Source organism: Macrotis lagotis, chromosome X, assembly GCF_037893015.1.
Source record: "Macrotis lagotis isolate mMagLag1 chromosome X, bilby.v1.9.chrom.fasta, whole genome shotgun sequence".
Lineage (NCBI taxonomy): Eukaryota > Metazoa > Chordata > Mammalia > Peramelemorphia > Peramelidae > Macrotis > Macrotis lagotis.
In genome coordinates this window covers 310,663,012-310,690,658 of record NC_133666.1, presented here as the reverse complement: position 1 = coordinate 310,690,658, position 27,647 = coordinate 310,663,012, and the positions used below count along the sequence as shown (strand labels likewise).

The 27,647-nt window shown below is 38.9% G+C and overlaps 1 protein-coding gene and 1 pseudogene across 3 annotated transcripts in view; both read right to left on the bottom strand.

Moving 5' to 3' along the window:
* PIAS2 (protein inhibitor of activated STAT 2) overlaps positions 1-22,794 on the bottom strand; it is a 114,893-nt gene extending 92,099 nt beyond the window's left edge. For 2 of the 3 annotated variants that reach the window (XM_074202831.1, XM_074202833.1), the window contains exon 1: positions 22,673-22,794. In XM_074202831.1, the coding sequence (XP_074058932.1) occupies positions 22,673-22,696 (24 nt within the window). In that variant the 5' untranslated portion in view covers positions 22,697-22,794. Of the gene's footprint in view, positions 1-11,101; positions 11,866-22,672 lie in introns of those variants that run through there. The other variant, XM_074202832.1, reaches the window with a different exon arrangement.
* LOC141499995 (snRNA-activating protein complex subunit 5 pseudogene) lies at positions 18,209-22,757 on the bottom strand (annotated as a pseudogene).
* Positions 22,795-27,647: the final 4,853 nt, after the last annotated feature.

Below are 27,647 nucleotides of genomic sequence, written 5' to 3'. Positions count from 1 at the left end.
ATAAGAAAGAAAAACAAAGGAGAAATTTTTAACAAGCAAATATAATTATTAGACAAATTCAATAGGGTTTTTTGTTTTGTTTTGTTTTTCTTCCTCTGGGTATGGATAGCATTGTCCATATCAATTCTCCTAGGGATGTCCTAGCTCTCTGAATTGCTGAGAGGAGCTGCATCCATCAAGATTGATCAACTCACAATGTTGTTGTTAATGTGTATAATATTCTCTTGGTTCTGCTCCCTTTGCTGAGCAACAGATCCTGTAGTTCAGTCCATGATTCTCTAAAGTCTGACAGTCTTAGTTTCTTATAGAACAATAGTATTCCATAGTATTCATGTACCATAACTTCTTTAGCCATTTCCCAATTGATGGGCATTCCCTCAATCTCTAATTCTTTTGTCACTTCAGAAAGAGCTGCTAAGAATATTTTGAAACATGTGGGACGTCTCCCATTTTTTATGGTTTCTTCTGGATAGAGGCCTATTATTGTTTTGTATGAGATCAGGATCTCTATCCCTGATTTTTTACTTCAGCTCCAGCCTTTTACCTTTATCCTGTATCTCTCTGCATCAAATGTGTTTCTTGTAAACAAGCTATTGTAGGATTCTAGTTTTTAACCCATTCTGTTATTACTTTGGTTTTATGCAAATGGAGAGTTCATTCTATTTACATTTACAGTTAAGACTACTATTTCTTTATTTCCCTCCATCTTATCTTTCCCCATTGTATTTTTCTTTCCTTTCCTCTTATTCTTCCTCACCAATGTTTTGCTCCCTTTTGCTTTTCTTTTAACTTCTAACTTTCAGTTTTTCTTTCACTTATACCTTCCCCCTTCCCTTTAATCAATCTCTTCTTCCCTTTCAACCCCACCCCCATCTCCTTCCCTGAAAGGTAGGGTAAATTTTTATACCCTATTGAGAATATGGGTTATTCCCTCTGGGTCAACTGAATAGGATTTACTCAATGTTCAACAACACTATCCCTTCTTTCCCTGTTCTATAATAATAGGTCTTTGTGCCTCTTCACCTAGTTATATTTATCCACTAATGCTAAGCCTTCTTCTTTTCAAGTTTTTATTTCTTTAACCCTGTCTTGTACTTTCGTCCCTTTTGTCAAATTACTCTTTTAATCTGACCTGAAAGAAGTACTATCAATTAAAATACTATCAATCAAAGGTTGGTTGACTGATTACTTGATTGGTTGATAACAGTATAGCCTCATAGGTGCAGAGAAGGTTATTTGCTAATTGTATTGAGGCTTAGGTTTAGGGTTAAAGGAAACTAAAAACCATTTTGCCAACCTTGCTAAAGGGTTGTCTAGTCTACAGCTTAGAGGAAGCTTCCTAGCAGCTCTACTCCACTATCACACTGGCTTTACTCCACACTACTAAAACAGATAAGTAGTGTGGTTTGCTCACTTCTCAGATCATAGGTCTTTCCATTTGTAACCCTCCTTGGATTCCTGGGAGCTGGATTGAAAGATGCTGCTGGAGTGCATTTTATGTTTCCTTTAACAGGGAGACAAACCAAGTTCAGTGCCCTTCTCACAGTTTATAGAGAAACCCTCTCCTATCTCAATGGAAATATCCTTCTCAAGAGTCATGAATCACATCAAATTATAATCATTTTATACTTTACTCCCTTTTCAGGTAGCCTCCATGGACACACAATTCTCATGAGTCAAAGCATCATGCAAAGTCAAAATCATTTCATGAACCATTTGATCCCCTCCCCCAAACATACTTTCTCCCACACTCCCCCCACCTTTAGCTCCCCCAGGAAAGTACTTAATCCTTGGTTAAAGTATGGATTAAGATAAAAATCACTTCCTAATCTCTTTATGTCCAGTCCTTCTAAGTAGGTTTCCATCCTCCCCCTATGGTACTTCAAACCTCTAAGAATCTAGTAAAATCACTTCTGATTTAATTAAGTATATATAGGGGGCGGCTAGGTGGCACAGTGGATAGAGCGCTGGCCTTGGAGTCAGGAGTACCTGAGTTCAAATCCAGCTTCAGACACTTGATAATTACCTAGCTGTGTGGTCTTGGGCAAGCCACTTAAACCTATTGCCTTGCAAAAACTTAAAAAAAAAGTATATATAGCTCCTCAAAGTCATAGGACATTCTGAAACTTTCTCTTAAGTACTTTACAATTGATAGTAAGATATGGGAGACACTGACACAGGACCACCCAACATAGGACACCTCATCAGAGAAATTGCTGAGTTCTATGAACAAGACAAGACTTAAAGTAGGTCAAAAGAAACATGAGACATGTAAGTTTATGTACTGAAATTTGTCTCAAACACGGTGATGTCATTTTGGTCTCCTTCTAGAAGGACAAGAACCAACTATACCCATATACTCTAAGGACTAACTCTTCAACTGTATTCAACTCTTCATCCCAAGAGAAATAATTCAAGAGTTACAAGTGTTATCTTCCCTTGAATGGTTGTATAAAATTTAATGTTCTTGACTAACATTTGTTTTGGTTTTTTCCAGATTTCTGTTTCCTTTTTAATGCCTCTCTAGAGTCTTCTATTTGAAGGCTGAATACTCTGTTCAGTTCTGGTCTTATCAAGAAATTTTGGAAGTCCTCTGTTGGAACATCCATATCTTTTCCCCTGAGAAAATATGCTGAATTTTGCAGAGTGGTAAATTCTGGGTTATAATCCAAGGTCCTTTACCCTCAGATCTTTCAATGTTGAAGCTGATAAATCCAGTATAAATCTGATTGTGCTTCCTTTGTATTTATAAATTGCTTCTTTTTGGCTGTTTGCAGTGCATCCTCCTTTATTTTAGAATTCTGGAATTTGGCTATGATAGTCCTTGGAGTTTTTATCCTGAGGTCTCTTTCTGGAGGAGTTCTGTGATTGTTTCACTGGTTATTTTGTCTTCTTGATCTAGAAGATTTGGACATTTTCCCTGATAATTTCCAGAAATCTATTTTCCAGGATCTTTTTTTTTGATCTAGGTTTTTGAAAAGGCCAATAATTCATAAATTATCTCTCCTGGATCTATTTTTTCAGGTCACTTGTTTTTTCTAAAAGATACTTTGTTTTCTTCAAATTTTTTCTGCCTTTTTATTTTGCTGAGGGAATCTTGGTGTCTCATAGGTTCATTGATTTCTATCTAATTTTTAGGGTTTTATTTTCTTCAGTTGAGCTTTTGTGTTTTCTTTTCCAGTTGGTTAATTTTACTTTTTGCTAAGCTGTATTCTCTTTCCAGATGGTTGATTTGAGTTTAAAATGAGTTCCATTCCTTTTCCAGTAGGTTAATTTCATTTTTTGAAGTTAGTCTTTTTTCACTTGGTTATTTTTACTTTTAAAGAACTTGATTTCTGGGGCGGCTAGGTGGTGCAGTGGATAAAGCACCGGCCCTGGAGTCAGGAGTACCTGGGTTCAAATCCGGTCTCAGACACTTACTAATTACCTAGCTGTGTGGCCTTGGGCAAGCCACTTAACCCCGTTTGCCTTGCAAAAAAAAAAAAAAAAGAACTTGATTTCTTTAGCCAATTTTTCATAATTTTCCTCCATGACTCATTTCTTTTTTCCATTTTTCTTCTTCCTCTCTTCTTTGGTTTTTTTAAATTCTTTTTAAGCTCTTCTATGAGGTTTTAGATTTGAGTACAATTCATAGTCTCTTTTGGGACTTGTCATATTGGTAATTTTTCACTGCTTTCTTCTGCTGAGCTGGTATTTTTATCATTTTTATCTGCAAAGTAGCTTTTTATCATTAGTGCTTTTAGTTTTTCTTGCTCATTTTGATTGTTTTAGCTCCACACCTGGAGTATAGGGAGTCTAGATCCAAGCTTTTTATGGTGGGGCTGGGGTCTGATCCCTGGCTTATCACTGACCAAGATAATATATGCAGCCCAGGCATTGCCTATGCAGAGGGTTGTTTCCTTTATGTCCAGGCTCTGCCTATGCAGTGATTTGTTCCCAACCTAGTTCTATCTTTTGCCTCAGTGTTACCAGGGTTCAGACTTTGTTTTGGGTTGGGACCTTCCTTGTTGGCTTGCTATCCTAGCTATCTTGTCTAGCTTCCAGGAACTACACTGTAGATAAAAGCCTCCTGCTAGGGGCAGAAAGGTGGGGGGGGGGGGGGGGGGGGGGGGGGGGAAACGGAGAGGAGAGAGGGCAGCTAGGTGGCCCTGGAGTCAGGAGGACCTGAGCTCAAATCCGGCCTCAGACACTTAATAACTGCCTAGCTGTGTAGCCTTGGGCAAGTCACTTAACCCCACTGCCTTAAATAAAAATAATTTTTTTTAAAAAGCCTCCTGCTGACTTTTCCATTCTCCTGTGTCTAGCTGGGCTTTACTTCCCCTTTTCCACACTGAAGAGACAGACCTTCAATGAAGATCCTCCACAATGTCTACAACTGAAAACTTATTTTGATCTTATCTTTTTTTTTTTTGGTGAGATCTGTAGCTTTAATGTCTATGTAACAGCTTCATTTAATATTGTATAGGGAAAAACTCAGGAGCATGCCAGCTTCAAGTCACTGTCTAGGCTTCACCCTATTAGTCGAGTAACAAAACACTTCACATAAATAATCAGAGCTAAACAACTGGGAAAACATAAGTTGTTCAAGGATAGGTGCCAAGCTAATAATAAATGTGATATTCTACCTAAATTAATCTACTTTTTCAGCAAAATGTGAAGCAACCTACCAAAAAATATTTTATAGAGCTAGAAAAAGAGAATAACAAAATTTATCTGGAAAAACAAAGTTCAAAAATATCAATGAAATGGAAAAAAAATGCAAAGGAAGGTGGCCTAGTTATACCATATCTATATTATGAAAGGACAAAGATCAAAACTATCTGGTACTGGCTAAGAAATAGTGGTAGATTAGTGAAATGGGTTAGTTTCACAAGACTCAGTAGTCTTGTGAATCTACTGTTTGATGAACAAAATCACTCCTGCTTCTGGGATAAGAACTCACAATTTAACAAAAATTGCTAGGAAAGAAAATAGTATGGCAAAAATTAGTCACAGATCAACATCTCACAAGAAGACAAAATTTTTGCACAAACAAAATCAATGCAAACAAGACAAGAAGGAAAGCAAACAATTTTTATAGTTGGTGTCTCAGACAAAGACCTCATTTATAAAATATATGGAAAAGTCATATTTATAACACATTTATAAGTCACTCCCCAATTGATAAATGATGAAAGGATATGAACAGTTTTCAGATGAAGAAATTAAAGAAAGCTTTAGGCACATGAAAGCATGCTCTAAATCACTATTAGAGAAATGCAAATTAAAACAACTGGTATCACCTCACGTTTATCAAACTGGTTAATATGCCAGAAAAGAGAAATGATGGAAGGGATAAGAAGACTTAAGTCTTCTCCATAAAAAAGTGATCAAAGACAATTCTAAAATAATAGTGATGAAAAATGCCATCCACATCCAGAGAAAGAAACATTAAGTCTGAATGCAAATCAAAGCATATTGCATTTATTTTTTTAAATTTGCTTTATTTTTTTCCTCTCTCATGGTTTTCCCTTTTGTTGTGATACTTCTTTCACAGTATGACTAATAAGAAAATATTTCACATGTATAACCTATGTCAGATTACTTATTATCTTGGGGGGGGAGGATGGGAGGGAGAAAGTTTTACAAAAATGAATGCTAAAAACTATCTTTACATAGAATTGGATTAATTGGAGAGTGATTTGAAATTATGCTAAGTGACTAAATATTCATAATAAGAGACTCCATTCCTAAACATACAATTCAAAGAGGTCAATGCCAAAAAGAAATAGAAATAAAAATAGATGCTTACTGTTTAGAAAATGGTTATATATAAATTTTAGTAATTAATATAAAGGAATATTTAATGTAATAAATATAATGCACAGAAGTGTGGGAAGATTTGATAATTTATGTAAAGTGAATAAATAAATCCAATCAAAATGCAAAATGAAGAATGAGTGAAAAGTATCTATTAAGTTAAGAGGATGTCCATTAATTGGAGACTGATTGAATAAATGTGGCATATGAATGTAATATTGTGACACAAAAAAATGACAAAAGGCATAGAATCAGAAAAAATGAGAGGACTAATATAAAATTGATGTAGAATTAAGTAATAAGAACCAAAAGAATAAAGAAAAACCTTAAAAAGACTACAGGAAAAGGATCAGAAGACTGAAAGTCTGCCTTCCCTTGTGGTCATTTCCTAATGTAGGGAGATAAATGGCACAGCTGATAGATCACTGGACCTAGAATTAGGAAGAACTGAGTCCAAATCTGGCCTTAGACATTTCCTAGTAGAGTGATACTGGGCAGTCATTCAATTGGTCTGCCTCAGTTTTCCCTTTTGGAAAAATGGAAATTATAATAGTACCACAACCAGAGTAGTTGTGAAGATTAAATGAGATAATAATTGTAAAGTACTTAGAACAGCTTCTGGACCACAGTAGACAGTAAGTAAATGTTAGCTAACATTGTTGTTAATATTAATGCAGTGAACAACTATAATTCCTTCTGATTAGTGAATATTCTAGTCATTTTCTGAGGGAAAAGTGATGAGCATTAAATGTAGAATAAGGCAATTTTCATACATGGGTAAATTTGAAGGTTTGTTTTGCATTACAAGGTTATTTACATCAAGGATTTTGTGTTTTTTTTAAATGGGGAGTGATTCAAGAAAAGGGAAAAAAAGACAATGTCACCAAAAATGTGGGGGAAAAAGAGTCACTGAAATATTATTTTTAATGAATGGAAAACACAAGAACTTCAAGAAACACATAACCAAGACAGTTTTAAAATATTCTGAATATACTTTTCAAAAAAGTAAGCTCTGCATAATGGATTGAGTTCACTTTTTAAAAAAGATAATACATATTCCAAGTTTCAGCAACAAATGAGATGCAACAGTCTCAGGGACTTCAGAGTGCAGCAGCAAGGCAAATGACAATATTTCTTCTTTAACATTAATAAAATCATTATCAGTTTCTGGTGTCGAACTATTAGACAAGGACTTTGGTGGTAAAAAACTTTCTTTTCTAGGTCATCTTTAATTGTAGCTGTAACTGTAGAACTTGTGGGAGCGGTTGCCAGGCCATATCTCTATGGAAATGGCTTCCCAAGGTGGATGGATGAGGAATCTGGGCTGGAATCACTGCTTCTTTTACAGTTCTGGAGTTTAGAGTCCTGGGCTGTCCACTAAGAGAAGATGGTTAAGGCTGTGGGGTGGTTGATTTGCTTGGCCCATGCTGCCTCTCACCTCCCCCTTTGGATGACTTGCTGCTTCAAGTCAGGGCAGTTGTACTGTCCTAGGTCTGGCATATGATTGTCAGTTGAAGAAAGGAAGAAAGAATAGGATTAGTAGTAGAGAGAGAGAGAGAGAGAGAAAGACTGAGAGACAGAGAAAGACAGAGAGAGAAGAGTTTTACTTAGGAATGTTACCCAGAGGAAAGGACAGAAGGGTGGATAATATTACTAAAAAATTCTCAAGGAATGGAGAAGATGTAAAGAACAAACAGTAAGTTTACTGAAGTAAAAGGCTAGGTCATGTGACAATGGGGTATTAAGAAGGAGAAAACAAAGAAAGAGCCAAGAACAGGCACTATCTAAGGATAGGGATGTGGACTGTCAAACATTCAGATAATTGCCTGTAAATCACCACTGAGATTATGCAACTAAATTTCTAGTAGATGAACTCACCTCAATTATATCTTTATCAATTAATGCTCAAGATCCAAGGAGCAGAAGTGTCTATCTAAGTTAGATTTGGAGAAGGGAGAAAAGAACAGAAGGGGGAAAATTACAGAAAGAAGAGATTTCTAATTTAGGAATGTAGGAGGGTAGGGAAACAAGAGTAAACTGTAGTAACTTCAGCTTCACTATAAAAAAGGCCCATTTGGAGACCAAATTATGAAAAGTATGACATAATAATGTAACATTACTCACAGAAATGTCATTTTTCCTAATGCCTACACAGCTATTTAAAGAGACAGAAGGTGACTTATATACTACCCACTCTCATCTGGGGATAGCGTCTCAGTCATCACAACCACCAAGGGCTCAGGAAAATAAGAGTCACCACTTAAGAAATGTCAATCTCTCATCATTGACATATCTAGGAGCAGTGGAATAAAGAGGCAACACACAACCAAAAACAAAGAGGATTCCTTTCTCAGACAACTCTCTTCACTGCACTTAACATCAGCATACTCATCCTTAACACCAATCTATCTGGAATAGAGAGATGAAAAGATTTTGCTTCAACCAAGAAGCACCTAGTAATAACAGCAGCCAAAGTTCTAGACTGATGAAAACAAAATTATCTGATGCTTCCAATACTTCCTTAATGGGTCTGGGGAAGCTAGATGGCATAGTTGATACAGCATTGGTGTTGGAGTCAGGAGCACAGGAGTTCAAATCCAGCTTCAGATATTTGACATTTAACCCTGATTGTCTAGCATCCAGGACCATCTCCAGTCATCTTGATTCATGTCTGGCTGGATGTATCCACATGGTTCTGGAGGAGAAAGTGAGGCTAATAACAGCACGGCACCCCCTCATCAAATGTAACTCATGCTTTGTCAAGGCATCACCTCCCTGATGCCACAGTCTTCTCCAAGAATGAAGGACAAACATCATCAAATGGATCTGTGAAGGTATTCACTCACACACACACACACACACCTCTTCCAATGAAGCAAATTGCGAACTCTTCTACCCACTGTTCACTTTCTCCCAAAACTCTTCCAACAGGAAATCAAAGCCAGTGTGCCAGAGGCTTTATTTTTCTAGACACAGAAAAACGTCACTATAGCTGAACATTTGTCATTTGTGGCCCTTCCAAAGTGATTTGATTGGCCCACTTTCCCTTCTCAGCATGCATTTCAACAGCCTTTGCTCCTAGTCTTTGACATAACATTATATAATGAAGCCTGCTCACAAGCAACAAGTAGCTCTACAGTACCTTGCACAATAACCATTTTTCTTTAGAAATTATTACATGCCATATCTCACTCCGATGCAAGAATATTGGCAAAATGTTAGTGTTAATAAATGAATGAAAAAGTATTTACAACTTCCTATATACAAAAAAGCAGTGTGGATATAATGAGCAAAGAGGAATCCAGTCCCCACTCTCAGGAAAACTCCTCTTCTAATGAGAGGAGGGCAGAACAATACAGACAAGAAACTGGAGGAACTCTCAAATGGTTGGTGGATCATGATGAATCTCTCAACTAAATAAATTCAAGGGGTTTCTCAAAGTTTATCCTTGTTGAATAGTCTTTCCCTCTTATGCATAATTTCCTTTTGCTACTCTTAAATGATCTATTTTGTTTCAATATTTGTTCTAATTTAATGTTTGTCATGACAGGCACATGAACTGGATTTGAGTGAGGGGTGTTGTGCTAAGACACCAGCCTCACTTTCTCCTCCAGAGTCATCTGGGTCCAGTGACCAGAATCAGAATAACTGGAGATGGGGCAGCTAGGTGGCACAGTAGATAGAGAGCACTGGCCCTGGAGTCAGGAGTACCTGAGTTCAAATCCAGCCTCAGACATTTAATAATTACCTAGCTGTGTGGCCCTGGGCAAGCCACTTAACCCCACTGCCTTGCAAAAAAAAAAAAACTGTTTGACCCTAGATGTAATCAGGATTAAGTGACTTGCCCAAGGTCACACAGCTAAGTGAAAAATGTCTGAGGCTGGATTCAAACTCCCATCCTCCAGAATCCAAGATCAATGCTCTATCCACTGTGCCACCTAACTGCCAATCTTTGTTACAATACCAAGGGATAAGCCTGAGACAGGCCCAGATCAGAACAACTGACCCCTAGGACATTCTCCTTCCTTTCACATTAAGTTCAATTTATACCAAGGCTCAATCTCTCCACCAATTCCTGTCCTTATAGTAGTGGATTTCAAAATACACATATGCTCTCAAGTACCCTAACTTAGTAGTTCCTCATCTCTAGCCAAGATCTACTTCTCCACTGTACCTTGGCTACACAAAGAAATGGTCATACCCTTAATCTTGCCACCACTCACGAATATTCCATCTCTGTCTTCAGAACCTCTGAAATACCATTATCTAATTAATCATAATTTTTTTAAAAAAATTATTCTAACTTTCCCACTGCCTCACCATTCCCTAATCCTTAAGAATAACCTGCAATTCTTTCTCAGATACAATTTCTTGCACTAGCTACAATCTTCTTCCTTGCCTATTGCAACTCCTTGATGAATTAGTTCAACTTTACATTATCCTTTATTCTTGAGTTCATTGCTCCCTGTCCTTCTCTCTGAATGTAGCTTGTCAAACTCTAACCTCAAGTAACTCCTACAATCCCTTCCCCCACCAATCTTCGATAATTCACAGGCTGTTGAAACAAGCTTCATAAAATGGTAAAACAGTACTGTTACCTTTCTGTTACCAGAGGAGAACGAAACTACAAGTTTATATTACATAATCTCAGATGAACCTCACTTCAACAAGGCAATCCTTTCACATCTCCTAAAATCATTTACCTTCCTACTCAACACAGACACTATTCAAAACCTTTTCATCCTTTCATATATCTCCCCTCCCACCCTATAAGGGTTTTATTTATTCAGGTGCAGCTAGGTGGTGCAGTGGATAGAGTACCAGCCCTGGAGTCAGGAGGACCTAAGTTCGCATGCGACATCAGACACGTGGCATTTACTAATATGTGATCATGGGCACATCATTTAACCCAACTGCCTCACTCCCAGAGCTATCTCCAGGCATACAGATTCATATCTGGCCACTAGATCCAGAAGGCTCCAGAGAAGTGAAGCTTGTGTCTTAATACCACACTCCTTCATTCAAATGCATTTATGACATCACTTCCCTGAAGTTATGGTCTTCTTCAATAAGGACAAACATCATCCCCTTCCCACCCTATAACACTTTTCAAGGTAAATAAACCTTATTTTTATTTCATTTAAAAGAATTATGCCATTCCACAGATAGCTCCTTCTTCTCATCTCACTTGAAGAGGTGGACATTCTCCATTCTGCCTTAACTGACTTCTTCCCAGTTGCCAATAAACATGGCAAAGTCTCCCCAATCTTAAAAACTTCCCAATTGAATGAATTATGCTCACCTTCTTATCTCTTCACCTCTTTATGGCTAAACTCCTTGAGAACATAAGCTACACTGATTACCACCATTTTGTCTCCAAGTTTCCAACCTCATTAGTCAACTTAAGCTGCTCTCCTCAGTCACCAAGGATCTCTTGGTTCATTCTAATGACCTTTTCAGAATCCTCATTCTTCAGGGCCTCCCAGTAAGCTCTGATACTGCAGTCACCTTCCTGTCCTTCATACTACAGTCCTGCTTTTTTAGGCTTTTCTAACACTACTTCTCAGTTGTCCTCCCACAAATCTGACTTATTTTCTCATTTTCCCTTGCTGCATCTTCAGCTAAGGTCATGGTGACCCAACAAAAGAGACTGAAAGGAAGAATAGGCAAAGTAGGAGGAGTAAACAGTGTCATGAAAGTGAAGGTATGTTATGAGGATATAAAGAACTGCAAATACATAGTCCCTACATTAAACAGCTCACATTTCTTTAAAGAGAAACAACATGCAAATAAAAGCTTACATCTAAAATATATACAGTGAAAGTGGAATATAAAATTTCCTTGGGAAGATACTAGCAGGGAGAAATTGAGGGAGGAAGGAAAGGAAAAAGGGGAACTATAAAAGGTGTCTCTGTAAATGACAGGATTTGAGGGGAGTCTTGTAACTACTGGACATATTTAAAGGTAAAAAATAAAAAAGTCTCCAATATACATCAACATTTCTGTAGGACAAAAAAATAGGAAGCAAAATAGATGCAACATTGATTAGAGAATAGTTAAACAAACTGTAATACATGAACTACAATATTGCTAATTTGAAGAATGAATTTATAAAACAGAGGAACTGGGAAATTTTGATATAAATTAATGCAAAATGAGGAAAAAGAGAAAAACAATATACCCAACTATCTAAATATAAATGGAAGAAACAACAGAAATCAGTGACATTGTAATGCTGCTGCAAATGATCCAAACCCACCATGAAAATAAAAGATCCTTCACTCCTCTCTACATCTTTGTGGAAGTGGGAGATTATGGAGGTAAGGTAAATTTCATACATGATAGATATAGCCGACTTGCTGGCTAAGTTTGCTCAACTGTTTCCCTCTTTCCCTTTCTTATTCTTTGTTATAAGAGATGGTTCTCTCAGAGAGGGAGAAGGGATAAATTAAGAAATATACGTGATGTTAAGAAATATTAAGTTTAAAAAAAACCATAAGGCTCAACACCTTTATTTTATAAGGCAAGAAAATTGAGGCCCAGAGAGGCAATGTGATTTTCCATATCATAAATAGTAAACAGAAGAACTAATATTTAAACCCAAGTATTAAGATTGGGTCTTAATAATTTTTCCATTACACTAGGTTGAAGAGTCAGGTTATCACCATAGTTGAGAGCTCTCCAATTCTTATTTTTAAAATTACTAATAACTAAGACAAGTACTCACTATTTACTGTGGATATGTTCCAAGTGGTTATAACAATCACAGAAATGAACAAAAAGAGGCAGAAAGACTTGGGCAGGGATGGTTCCAAACAATCTTTTGCCCCAGGCAGGACAATGAAGAGAAAGAAAGACAGACATGGACAATAGAGCAAGGAACAATGAGGACTAACAGTAATTGGAAGAAACTATTTCAAGAATCTACCTATTACTATTCTGCCTTAATTATTCTGTTTCTTGAGAAAGGACAACCTTTTGAATAACATATATATATATATATATATATATATATATATATATATATGAAATCAATCATCCTCAACATCTTTTAGCCTGATTTAAAGCCCAGAATCAATACAAGAGTTTACCAGAAGGAATCAAAGTGTAAAATTTTTATAAGAGTCATTTCTTTGAGGGATGAGAATTCAAGGAAACCTGGAAGGATTTGCATGATCTGATGCTGAGTGAGATGAGCAGAACCAGAAGAACACTGTACACCCTAACAGCAACATGGGGGTGATGGTCAACCTTGATGGACTTGCTCATTCCATCAGTGCAACCACCAGGGACAATTTTGGACTATCTGCAATGGAGAATGCCATCTGTCTCCAGAGAAAGAATTGTGGAGTTTGAACAAAGACCAAAGACTGTTATCTTCAATATAGAAAAAAAAATTATCATGTTATGTAATTTTGCTATCTCTTCCTTAAGGATGATTTCTCTCTCATCACATTCAACTGAGATCAATGTATACCATGGAAACAATGTAAAGACTAACAAACTGACTTCTGTGGGGGGTGGGGGGAGGGAAGCAGGAATGGGGAGAAAAATTGTGAAACAAAATATATAAAATATTTCTTTAAAAAAAAAGTCCTTTCTTTGGAGTATGCAAGAAAATAAGAGATGTTAACATGTTCCATAAGAATTACAATTTTGGGGTGGCTAGGTGGCGCAGTGGATAGAGTGCCGGCCCTAGAGTCAGGAGTACCTGAGTTCAAATCCTGCCTCAGACATTTAATAATTACCTAGCTGTGTGGCCTTGGACAAGCCACTTAAGCCCATTGCCTTGCAAAAAAAAACAACAACAAAAAATCAAACAAGAATTACAATTTTAAGTTTTTACTTTACTAAATCAAAGCTAAATCTCAACAAAAAATGTGACACATATACATATGTGACTATGAGATACCAATGGAATCTTGAGTTCTCTGTTCCCTATTTCCATGATATTTATATTAAAGAAAAGTTAGAATATTTTTTAAAAACTTTAACAAAATGGAAATATAAATATTAGACCCTACTTATATGGAGAGGATCAGAATGACAACAAAAAGAAAGCAAAATAATTTTAACTACAAATTTGGTTTTAAAAAAATAGTACTGGGGCAGCTAGGTGGCCCAGTGGATATAGCACTGGCCTGAAGTGAGGAGTACCCGAGTTCAAATCCGACCTCAGACACTTAATAATTACCTAGCTGTGTGGCCTTGGGCAAGCCACTTAACCCAATCTGCCTTGCAAAAACCTAAAAAAAAAAAAATGTACTTCAAAACATTTCACACAAAGATAATCTCAACTATGTGACCTAGATATAGAGAAAAATGGAAAAAATTACCTATCAAATTTAGGGATAATCCTAAAAGATGATAAAGTGGATGATTTTGATTACATAAAACTTAAAAGTTTTACACAAAACTAGCAAAGGTAAGATTAAAAGGAAAATGAGTAAGTGGAAAAAAATCTCTGCAGCACTTTTCTGTGATATGTCTCATTTCCAAGATATATGAGGAAATGATTCAAATATTTAAAATAAGAGCCAGCTTCAACAATAAGAGAAGAAAAAAACTGAAGGAATTAGAATTGGGAAGGAAGAAACAAAACTTTTTGCAGATGACATAATGGTATAAAATATAAAAAAAATTATCTAAAATACCACTAGAAACAATTAGCAATTTTAGTGAAGTCACAGGTTAAAATAAACCCACAAAAATCGCCAACATTTCTATATATTACTAGCAAGATATAGCAGCAAGAGCTAGAAAGTGAAATCCCATTTAAAGTAACTTCAGGGATACTTGGGGGGGGGGGGGGGGCTACCTGAAAAGGCAGACTCAGAAACTGTATGAAAACAATTATGAGACACTTCTCACACAAATAAAATCAGATTTAAATAACTGGGCAAATATCAACTGCTCATGGATAGGCTGAGCTAATATAATAAAACTGACAATTCTACCTAAATTAAACTACTTATTTAGTGCCTTACCAACCAGAACTCCCAAAAAAATGAGCTAGAAAAAATTGTAACTATATTCACATGGAGAAACAAAAAGTCAAGAATATCCAAGATTTAATGAAAAAAAGTGGTTTAGTCTTACCAAATCTAAATTCTATTATAAAGCATTGATGATCAAAATGTGGTAATGGCTAAGAAATAGAGTGGTGCATCAGTGGAATAGATTAGGTGCAAAAGAGGCAGCAGGAAAGGAATATAGAATCTGCTGTTTGATAAATTTAAAGAGTCCAGATTCTGGGATAAGAACTCTCTCTTTGATAAACACTGTCAGGGAAATTGGAAGTTAGTATGGCAGAAACTTGGATTAGACCAATATCTCATACCCTATATCAAGTTAAGGTCAAAATGGGTACAGGATTTAGGCATAAAAGGCAATATTATAAGCAAATTAGGAGATCAAAAGATAGTTTTACCTGTCAGATCTATGGAAAGGGAAGCAGTTTACGACCAAGGAAGAGATGGAGAACATCATTAAAAACAAATTAGACAATTTTGTTTAAATTAAAAAGCTTATGCACAAACAAAATGACTGTAACCAAGATCAAAAGAAATGTAGTAAATTGGGAAACAATTTTTACAATTAGTATTTCTGGAGTTCTTTTTTTTTTACAAGGCAATGTGGTTAAGTGACTTGCCCAAAGTCACACAGCTAGGTAAGTAAGTGCCTGAGGCTAGATTTGAACTCCAGGGTCAATGCTCTATTCACTAGGCCACTTAGTTGTCCCACAACTACTATTTCTGACAAAGGACTCATTTCTAAAATGTATAAAGAACTAAGTCAAATTTATTAAAAAAAAAATCCCCCAATTGACATATGGTCAAAGAATATGCAAAGACAATTTACAGATGAGGAAATCAAAGCGATCCATAGTCATATGAAAAATTGCTCTGAATCATTACTGATTAGAGAAATGCAAATTAAAGCATCTCTGAGGTACCACCTCACACTACTCAGATTGGTCGATATGACCAGGAAGGACAATCATTAATGTTGGAAGGAATATGGGAAAAGGGACACTAATGCATTGTTACTGGAACTGTGAACTGATCCAACCTTTCTGGAGAGCAATTTGGAATTATGCCCAAAGGACAATAAAAATGTGTATACCCTTTGATCTAGCAATACCTCTACTGAGTCTATACCCTGAAGAGATTATGAAAAAGGGTAAAAACATCACTTGTACAAAAATATTCATAGCAGCCATTTGTGGTAGCAAAGAATTGGAAATTAAATGAGCGTCCTTCAATTGGAGAATGGCTTAACAAACTGTGGTATATGTATGTGATGGAACACTATTGTGTTCCCAGGAGGGATGGGAATTCAGGGAAACCTGGAAGGATCTGCATGAACTGATGGTGAGTGAGATGAGCAGAACCAGAAAAACACTACACACACTAACAGCAACACGGGGGTGATGGTCAACCTTGATGGACTGGCTCATTACATTAGGGCAAAAATCAGGGACAATTTGGGGCTGTCCGCAATGGAGAATAACATCTGTATCCAGAGAAACAACTGTGGAGTTTGAACAAAGACCAAGGACTATTAACTTTAATTTAGGAAAAAAAAAAAACTGATATCTTATTGTCTGATCTTGCTATCTTTGTTTATTCCTTAAGGATATGATTTCTCTCTCCACACATTCAATTTGGATCAATGTACAACATGGAAACAGTGTAAAGACTAACAAATTATTTTCTGTGGGGGATGGAGGAGGGAAGCAAGAATGGGGGGTGGGGATTGTAAAACTCAAATAAAATCTTTCTAAAGAAAATAGCATAGCAGCTCTGTTTATGGTGGCAAAGAACTGGAATGGGGGGGGGGGATATCCATCAGTTGGGGAATGGCTGAACAAATTGTAGGTTATGAGACACTATTGTTCTACTAGAAACCAGAAGGGATGGGATTTCAGAGAAGCCTTGAAAGACTTGCATCAATTGATGCTGAACAAGATGAATAGAACCAGAAGAACATTGTATACACCCTAATAGCAATATGGGGGTGCTGATCAATCGTAATGGACTTGCTCATTCCATCAGTGCAATAATCAAGGACAATTTTAAAATATCTGCATTGGAGAATGCCATCTGTATCCAGAGAATAACTGTGGAATTTAAACAAAGACGAAAGATTATTACCTTCAATTCTTTAAAAAAAAAAGTTGTCTACAAAAAAAGTACTACAAAATTTTGCTATCTCTAATACTTTATTTTTCCTCAAGGATATGATTTTTCTCTCAACACATTCAATTTTGATTGATGCATAACATGGAAACAATGTAAAGGTTATCAGACTGCCTGTGAAGGGATGGGGGAAAGGGAAGGGAGGATGAGGGAAAAACTATAAAATTCAAAAAGATGGGTAGAAACTACTATTGTATATAATTGGAAAACAAATAAAATATATTTAAAAAATAAGAGGGGCAGTTAAGATGGTGCAGTGGATACAGCACCAGCCCTGGAGTCAGGAGGACCTGAGTTTAAATCAGGCCTCAGACACTTTTTTTTTTCATTTTTAAACAAGTCCATTTTATTATTCAGTATGCATTCTACAAGAACATGGTTTGGCTCTTCTGCTTTGGTAATCCTTTCGACAGCATCTTCTATGTAAAATTTACTCTGACTACATTTTAATAACATTTAACTCTTAAGATATGCTCATAATGGGGGGCAGCTAGATGGCGCAGTGGGCAAAGCACTGGCCCTGGAGTCAGGAGTACCTGGGTTCAAATCTGGCCTCAGACACTTAATAATTACCTACCTGTATGGCCTTGGGCAAGCCACTTAACCCCACTGCCTAGCAAAAACTAAAAAAAAAGGAAAACAAAAGATATGCTCTTAACTACATATCTTGTGTTCTATGTCTCTCTGAATGGCATTTAAATAGCTTATGCACCAATATATGAGAAGTTAAATCTCATTATACCTCTTCTTCACTTTTCCATTTACTCCATTTCAGGACCTATAACATGGCATTGCTTCGTGCACAAGGGAGTTTACCTGTCAGTATATATTAGAAAAATGTTAAAGGTTGGCTTACATATAAATTTTTCTGGTTGTAAATACACGAAGATTTCAATAGAATGTAACATGGAGTATTATCTCTAGTATGTTTTATCTAATTTGACTTATTACATGAACTTGACCTTTTTCCCCCCATGGTAAAATGTCAATTTTCAAATTTCTTATCTGTGATCAGTTTTTGTTTTGCTCAACACTCTGAAGTTTCATTGGACTATGGTCTTCATTTTAATAGTGCATTTTCTGAGAGTTCTTCATTCCCTGGTAAAAGTTCATAATGATTGTGCTGGAATTTTTTTTTAATAGAAAAAATTCCTGCATCTTAAAATTAACTTAGATAAATAATCCTGATTTTTTTTTCCCTTTCTTCTTTAGGAATCCGATTCCTCCTCCTCCTCCTCCTCCTCCTCCTCCTCCTCCTCCTCCTCCTCCTCCTTGAGAATGGTTTCTTGCGCTTAGTTGTAATTCTGTTTGACTGATGAAGTTTCATTGTCTACCTGCACCAAAATATTGTCTGGTTCTTCTGTTACAGGTGAAGAATGAGTTATCCCTTCCCCTTCCCCTTCTCTGGAGCTAATAATTGATTGAAGGTCCAGTTCTTCAACCTTCAGCCGATTAAGCTGGTCATGCAGCGCCGCCTCGCCACCTTGACCCGCAGGAGCATCTCCTCCTCCTTGCAGAGCTCCTGCAGCCGGCTCAGCATCTCGGCGGCGGCTCAGCATCTCAGAGGCGGCTCAGCATCTCGGAGGCGCAGTCTCCACAGTTCCTCCCTCTCTCAGGCCGCACCCGTGGAGATGCTGTACGATGGCTCCAAAGCCCCATGCGGAAGAGTGGCCTCAGACACAGTAATTACCTAGCTGTGTAGCCTTGGGCAAGCCACTTAACTCTATTGCCTTAAATAAAGAAAAAAATTTAAAAAAATAAGAGCCATCCCCAATTGATAAATGGTCTAAAGATATGAAAAGGCAGTTCAAGGAAGAACTCCAATGTGATATTAAAATCTGAGCGTTATTCAAGCTACTATTGTCCCTCATTATATGTTTAAACTCTTTAAGCCTGCAACTTTAGTTTCCTATTTTGCCCTTATACCCTTAGAAATCACCCACCACCTACTTTAGGAACTTCCTTAAAAGACCATATATATTCCATGAAGCAGAAATGTCAGATTGTTTTCCAGGGCTGTGCAAAATCCCTATTCTCTAGTTCTAACCAATTATAACTAGATAATGCCCACACTGCTAGATTGGGATCCTTTCTTTATCCTTTCCTGGTTTCTCTTTTAGAACTATAAAAGAACTTCTTTGACTGTCAGAAGGGTCCTTGGTTATTGAGAAGCCTTGGACCTCATTTTACTGTCAAATGCTTGCTTTGCTAATAAACTTTTTATTTGCAGATTTCAATCACAACAATACAAGAATGTGTATATGCAGCTTTTTTGTGGCAGCAAAAAACTAGAAACTAAGGGGGATCAATTGGGTGATGGCTGAACAACCGTGGAATATGAATGCAAAGAATGTTATGAAATATTATTGTGCCTTAAAAAATGATAAAAGGGAACAGCAGACAAATCAGAAAACATGAACTGATCAACAGTAAAATGAGAATAATTTATAAAGCAACAAATAACACTGTAAAGAAAAATCACTCAATTGCTTTTGAAGATTTAAAAACTGAATGAGCCCTGATTCCAAAGGACATAAGAGGAAAGCATGCTATTTTCTTCCTGACAGAGAATATTAGGCTCGAGGTAGAGACTGAAGCATGCATTTTCAGGCATGACCCATATGGGAATTTGTTTTGCCTGTGTTAGAGAGATGTTGGTTTCCGTCCCTCTCTTTTAAGTGAAGATTTAGGAGGGAGTCCAGCCTATAATAAGTTGAAAGCAAAAAAGAAAAACATTATTAGTAAATTATTAAATAAAATGTTCAAAGAGAACAGAAGGAAGGTCAGAGGTAGACAAACAGATCAGTTTTTAAAATACTTTTATTATAAACTTGAAAAACAATTTATACAAAATATTCAGTTTCATGTACAACTCTCTTCTTCAATACTACTTTGAATTGGGAAATGCTCATATTTTGTTCTTAAGTACTGAATTAAAAAAAAGCGAAGAAGACTTAGGCAAAAGCCACTGCTGAATTTCATGGACCTTTCAACATGAGGAGTTCTCTATGCCAGTGAAATCACTGGTATAAGCCAGGCACCTTCTATTCAAAACACAGTGATGCCTAAAAGTGAAATGCACTATTTGTTAGGTGGTTAAGCAGAGCTTTCTATGTAGTGGCTTTTTAAAGACTTGGTAAAGGAAACATAATCATTGGGTAAAAGACTAGATATGGATTATTGGGCATCTCCAATTGCAAGTATCTCAATTTCAACATTCAAAACAACTCCCAACTTCTAAAAAGGTTACCAAGTAGCTTCTAATAAACCCAGGTTAATCACCTAAGAGAAAATCTTCCATCATTCACTCTCCCTATAACCTAGAAGTTTTCCCAAATCTTGTCCATTCTACCTCCATGGAGTCTCTTGCCTCCATTCCTTTCTCCATGCATGATGCCAGCACCAGAGTTCAAAACCCACCTTCCTTCCTGCTTATACCTTTGCAACAAATCTCATAATTGGGAGTCCTAGCCTCTGTCCCTCTCAAACCCATCTGCCAAACAGCAGTGAGAATAATTTTTGTAAAGAAAAAATCTGCTGTTACTCCTTTGTTCAAGAATGTTCAGTAGCTCTCAAATGCTGCCATAAACACCTGTTTGGCATTTGAAAACTGCTCACAATTCCTGGCATATTTCACATTACTCCCCTTCAAAGTATTTCAGGAAATTATCATTCCATCCCCTATTTTGCTTAAGTTATTGCCTATTCCTAAATTGTACTCCCATTCCAAATCCATCTCTTCTAAGAATTGCTACTTTCCTTGAAAGATCAATTTGTATGGGGGGCAGCTAGGTGGCCCATTGGCCCTGTAGTTATGAGTACCTGAGTTCAAATCTGACCTCAGATACTTAATAATTACCTAATTGTGTAACCTTAAGCAAATCACTTACCCCACTCACTGCCTTGTAAAATCCCTCCCTCCAAAAAGGATCAATGTATATGCCATCTCTTCCAAGAAGCTTAAAATGTTTGTGTCTCTCTGTCCTCAAATACTAATCTTATACTATACTTCTGACACTTCCACAACCCCAAGACCTCATTATTACTTCACACCTGGACTGTTGAAATGGTCCTACTGCCTGTCCTCCTTGACTCATGCCTCTCCCCTCTGTAATCTGTTTAGGTTATCAAACTAATCTTTGAAAAGTAAAGATTTGTTTATTTAATCTCCACTTCCCAATTCATAAATAATCCTTATTACTGGTAGGATCAAATGGTCCCTTCCTACCTTTTCAATCTTCTTACTCTTTAACCCCTTCCAAAAATGTTCCACAATCCAGTGAAACCAACTTCCTTGCTGTTTTTCATATGGGACCACTCCATCTCTTAAGTGAACATTTTCGCTGGCTGTCCCTTCCTATCTGGAATTCTCTCTCTCTCTGGCCTTGCTTCCTAATTTCTTTCTGGCATCAGTTAAAAGTCCACCTTTTACAGGAAACCTTTCCTGGTTGCATTGGTAGTAGTGCTTTCCCACTTTTGGCTGTTTTAAATTTGAGCAGAATAAATTTTGTTTATAGTAGTTGGCTAGTGGTCTCATTCATTTAGTGAGGACAAGGACTGGTTCCTTTTAGAATCTCTATTTTATTTACTTTTATAGGATTTTTTTTTTGCAAGGCAATGGGGTTAAGTGACTTGCCCAAGACCATACAGCTAGGTCATTATTAAGTGTCTGAGACCGGATTTGAACCCAGGTACTCCTGACTCCAGGGCCGGTGCCCTAATCCACGGCGCCACCCAGCCCCCGGAATCTCCATTTTAAAGAAGATCCAGGTCTCAGCTTCCCCCCCTCTCCCTTCCTCCTTTTGGTCAAGGAAGGTGCAATCAATCTCATGATTTGCAAATCAAATCCTTGCAAAGAAAGTAATTGATAATCCTCTACGTGGTCGCGGGCTGCTCAGGCTAGAGCCGGGGCAGGGAGAGCTCTGCCAGCCCCCCGCCTCCGGCCCGTACCTCCATCCTCCCCTCCCTCCCCCCCACTTGGGCATGGCCCCAGCCCCCATCCGAATGGAAGCTGCCAGCGGGCAGGGCCGGCTTTTCTTCCCCGCGGGGGGTTGGCCGCCAGCTCCGCAATGCCAGCGGCCGACTCTGGCGCTTTCTGGGCACCCGCAAAGCCTAGCCCGGGGGCGAGTTGGCAAATGCCGTGAGGGTGACAGGTACGAATGCCCTCCCGGGCACGTCGGCTCGCGGCGCTCCGGCCGGGTCCTGGCGGGCAGCCGGGGTCACCCTGAACTCAGAGCTCGGGGCTCCGCTCCGCCAGCAGAAAACGCGACGCAACGGGGGTTGCCAACGCGAATGGCATTTCTTGTGGGCGAGCGCGAGGAAAACAGCCGGCCCCGGCGGGCCGCGGCCCGGGGCGCCCTCCTGCCCGGCCCCGCTGCGCCCGGCCCCGGGCCGCGGCCCGCCGCAACAAAGCTCGCGGCCCCGTCCCCCTTCCAACCCTTCCCCACGAGAACGGGTGGCGCCGGGCCGCGCTCGTCCACGCGCGTGTCGCCACCCACACAATGCAAGCCCCGCGGGGAGGCCCGGCCCCTCCCCCCGGCTCTCCCGGCCTCCCGGGGCCGGGGCGGCCGGGCCGGGGCGCCCCTGCGGGCCCCGCGCCCGGGCTCCGGATGGGGCGGACGTGGCCGCCGGGCCGCCTCCGACCTCTCCCGCCGCCGCCTCTCCGGGCTTACCCGCAAGTCCTCGAAATCCGCCATTTTCTAGCAGCCGCCGCCGCGGGCGCGGGCACAGCCGCCGCCGCCGTCCCCTCCGCCGCCGCCGCTCCTCCCGCAGCCTCTACAGCAGCCGCCGCCGCCGCCACCACCATGGTGCACTGGGCGCCGGAACGACGCGCCGCCGCCGCCGCCGCTGCCGCCGCCGCCGCCGCCGCCGGGCCCGTCACGTGACGCGGAGCCGCCCCCGCCCGCCGCGCGCCCCGCCCCCGCCCCGCCCCCGCCCCCGGGCCGCCCGCGCCGCCGCCTCGCCCACCCGCTCCCCTCCGCCGAGGGCCGCGGGCGCAGGGCGGCGCGGACCCCCACCGCCCCCACCCGAGACCCGCTGGAGGGCCCGCGCCCGCCTCCGAAATGTGCAAGTCAAGAAACTTGTCCTCTTTTACAACTTGCACATGTTCCGCAAAGATGCCGATTTCACCAAAATGGCTGTTGGTTCTTCTGGCCTCCCTCTTCCGTCCCCAGCCCCACTTTGGCATCGCCATGACTTTATGTTCTACTGGATCAGACTTGGATTTAAAAGGCATTAGAGTGCAACCCTCTCATTGTTTTTTTAAGTTTTTGCAAGGCAATGGGGGTGAAGCGGCTTGCCCAAGGCCTCACAGCTAGGCAATCCTTAAGTGTCTGAGGTCACTTTTGAACTCGGGTCCTCCTGACTCCAGGGCCGGGCTCTAGCCGCCCCCTCTCTTCTGGTTGTTGGGGAAACTAAGACACAACGAGGTTAAGTGATTTGTCTCATGTCAGTGAATACGGGATACTCCCTTGGGAGGTATTTTGTCATCAGCACCGAGCTGTGATGACCCATGAAATGATTTTGATGATTTTGGACACAGGACAAAACCAACTCCATCTGCTTCTTTATCTCCCTCTGGGGTCAGACAGCAAACATTTATTAAGCTTCTAGTCAGGTCATGTCAGAGTGAAGGATCTAGGATTATGGAGTTGGGAAATGCTTCTTACAGAAGGTAAAACTTTAGGCAGGAGTTCAGGGTAACCTGAAGGTAGAGTTGAGAAGACTCCCAGGAATGGGGTATGCCCATATAGTGGACATTATTTATGAAAATTCTCAGCCTCGGAAAATGGGGGTATCTCCTGTGAGGAACAAGCCGTTGGATCATAGAGTAAGAGGAGGTATAATGACGATAATGATGAAGAAGATATATAGTTGACATTTATATGCTGAGTGCTTTAAAGTTTGCAAAGTGCTTTACAAATAATTGACTATCCTCACAACAACTCGGATATATATATATATATATATATATATATATATATATATATATAATATATATATATATGCCATTATTCCTCATTTTGCTGGAAAAGAAATTAAGGCAAAAGTTAAGTGGCGTGACCACACAACTAGTTAAAAGTCTAACGTCCAATTTGAGCTCTGATTTTCCTGACTCCTAGTGTAGTTGCTGCAAGTTAGCTATATAAGAAAACTAGAAAGGTAGGAATGGGTCAGAAAATGGAGGGTTTTTCAGGGGGGGGATGGGAATTCACAGAAGCCTGGAGGGTTTTGCATGAACTGATGCTGAGTGAGATGAGCAGAACCAGAAAAACACTGTACACCCTAACAGCAACATGGGAGTGATGTTCAACCTTGAAGGACTTGCTCATTCCATCAGTGCAACAACCAGGGACAATTTGGGGCTGTCTGCAATGGAGAATACCATCTGTATCCAGAGAAAGAATTGTGGAGTTTGAACAAAGACCAAGGACTATTACATTTAATCTAGGGGAAAAAAACCTGCTATCTTATTGTCTGATCTTGCTATCTCTTATACTTTATGTTTCTTCCTTAGGGATCTGATTTCTCTCTCATCACACTCAATTTGGATCATTGTATACCATGGAAACAATGTAAAGACTGACAAATTGCCTTCTGTGGGGGAAGGGAAATTAGATTAGGGAAAAAATTGTTAAAAATCAAAATAAATAAAATCTTTAAGAGACAAAAAAAGAAAATAGAGGGTTGATCCTGGAGGCAATAAAGGAGCCACTGATTGAACAGGACACTAATGTTCAGTCTTGAGCTTTAGGAAGCTCAGTTTGATAGTCAAATGTAGCATAGACTGGAGGGAGACCAACTAGCCAGCTGTTACAATAGTCCAGGTGTGAAATGAGAAAGAGGGAAATAAAATCAGAAGAGAAGAGACATAAATGAAAAAAGTTAAAAAGACAGAAATGGCAGATTCTGGCAACTGATTAGATGGGGGTGGAGGTCAGAGAGAAAGAGTGAAGAAATTGAGGATTCCCCTAAATTGCAACTTTGGATAATGAGACAATGGTGTGAGCTACTATTTGTAAAGTGCTTAAGCACAGTATCAGAGCACTATGACCGTCTTCTTCCTATCCCTTCTCCCCCTCAACTGTGATGGGGACTAGTTAGAAAGGTAGGTGGGTTTGGGTAGAAAGTTAAGTTTGGAACATCCAATATGAAAGCTCTTAAAGGCAGATAAAGTTTTTCTCCAAAATGAGCCCCTTAGTCATCACTTAGCAACCTCCTTTCCTTTAGATTCTCACTCTCCAATTTTATTACGCGATCCAAACCAGTACCAAGGACATTCTCCCTCCTTTCTCTACAAATTCACTACCTGATTCACAGTCTCCCTCTACATCTCAACTCTAGACTTCATCATAATGGACTTCAACATTATGTTGATGTTAACTTTCACTTTTCAGATATTTCATCTCAGCTTTTATAACTCTTCCACTCCAGTACACACAGATATGCTCCATATCTCTTGATCTTGGAGACAGGTGTTTCATATTCAAGAACTCCAAAATTCTTTTATTGGAATAATATCTTTTATCATTATATCTCACCCTATGCTTTACTATAATTCTTTTATAATGATACTCTTCTTCCTCATCATGCTCTCCAATCTCTCTACCCCTCATAAATTATTTATTTTAGCCCTAATCTCTATCTAGACTTCAAGTCTCACATCTCCAACTGTCCATTGGACGTTTTGAACTAGACACTTCATAGACATCTTACTTTCTTACAACACTCTATCCCAGCTTCTTTGGGCATTTTCTTTTCTTTTCTTTTCTTTTCTTTTTTTTGCAAGGCAAATGGGGTTAAGTGGCTTGCCCAAGGCCACACAGCTAGGTAATTATTGTCTGAGGCTGAGTTTGAACTCAGGTACTCCTGACTCCAGTGCCAGTGCTCTATTCACTGGGCCACCTAGCCACTCCAGGGCATTTTCTTTTAATATCCTTTATTCCTAGAATTCTCTGTCTCTGTTTTAACTTCCCCACTTCTCTGACTTCTTTTAGATCTCAACTAAATGCTCCACTTCTAAATCTTTCTCAATCCTCTTTAATCTGAAGATTATCCCTCTCAGATTATCTCCAATTTATCTTATCTTTATCTCATTTGTACATAGTGGTTATTGCAATGTCCCTTCCCTTAAACTATATAAATTTCTTGAGAGCAGGCACTAAGTGTTTTGCTTTTGTTTTTTATTTGTTTGCCTTTCTATGTAGTGCTTGGAATAGTGGTAGGCACTTCTTAAATGCTTGTTGTTGACTTCTTTGTGTCAGATACTCCAGTACTCTTTAGACAATGACCTCTCTTCCCAACCCCTCCTCTAAGAATCAATTTGACACCTATCTTCTACTCTCAGATATTTTCTTTCCTTGTCCTTTGTCAAACTCCAACTCTGGATTACTCCAACTGACTCCTTCATTCATATTAATGTGCTGTTATACCAAAATGAATAAAGAAATACTGACTACTCCACTACTAATTTATGTAATCTTCTTTAAATTTATTTATTTTCATCCATCTGTACATGCATATTTCCAAGTTACAAAATTTTGCTCCACCCTCCCTTCCCACTCCTCTCCCCTCAGCTGGGAATAGTCAGTTTAGCATTTTACATACAAGTGTTCATCAGATTCAGAAGGGGTGTTATTTTTTCTGTGTGCTTTGTTTTGTTTTTCTTCCTTTGGTTGGGGATAACATAGTCCATAACCAGTAAAATACAGTTGTCCTAGCTCTCTGGACTGTCTAGAGGAATTGCTTCCATCAAAGTTGTTCATCTCATAATGTTGTTGATGTGTACATTGTTCTCTTGGCTCTACTCCTTTTGCTCAGCATCAGATCCCATAAGTCATTCCATGCTTCTCTAGAGTCTGATTATTTATGGTTTCTTATAGAACAATAATATTCCATTGTATTCATGTACCATAACTTATTTAGCCATTCCCCAATTGATGGGCATTGCCTCAATTTCCAATTCTTTGCCACTACAAAAGCTGCTATGAATATTTTGGAACATGTAGGACTTTTCCCATTTTCTACAATTTCTTCTAGGCATAGTCCTTGAATTGGAATTTTTGGATCAGATGGTATAAACAAGTTTATTGCTCTTTGGGCATAGTTCCATGTTGTTCTCCAGAAAGGCTGGATCCTTTCACAACTCCACCAGCAATGCATCAATGTCCCAATCCTCCCACAACCTCTCCAACATTGATCATCTTCCCTTTTTCTCATCTGGGCTAATCTAATAGGTGTGAAATGATACTGCATTGGTTGTTTTAATTTGCATTTCTCTAATCAATAGTGATTTGGAGCATTTTTTCATATGATTATATATAGCTCTAATTTCTTCACTTGAAAACTATCTGTTCATATCCTTTGACTATCAATTGGGGAATGACTTGTGATCTTATAAATTTGATGCAATTTCTCTATATATTTTAGAAATGAGACCTTTATCAGGACTTCTAGTTGTGAAAATTGTTTCCTAGCTTTCTGCTTTTCTTCTAATTTTGGCAGCATTGATTTTTATTAATGCAAAAAACTTTTTAATTTAATATAGTCAAAATTATTCATTTTAGAGTTTATAATATGCTCTAATTCTTTTCCATAGATCAGATAATTTTTTTGATCTATTAATTATCTATGGTATCACCCTTTATG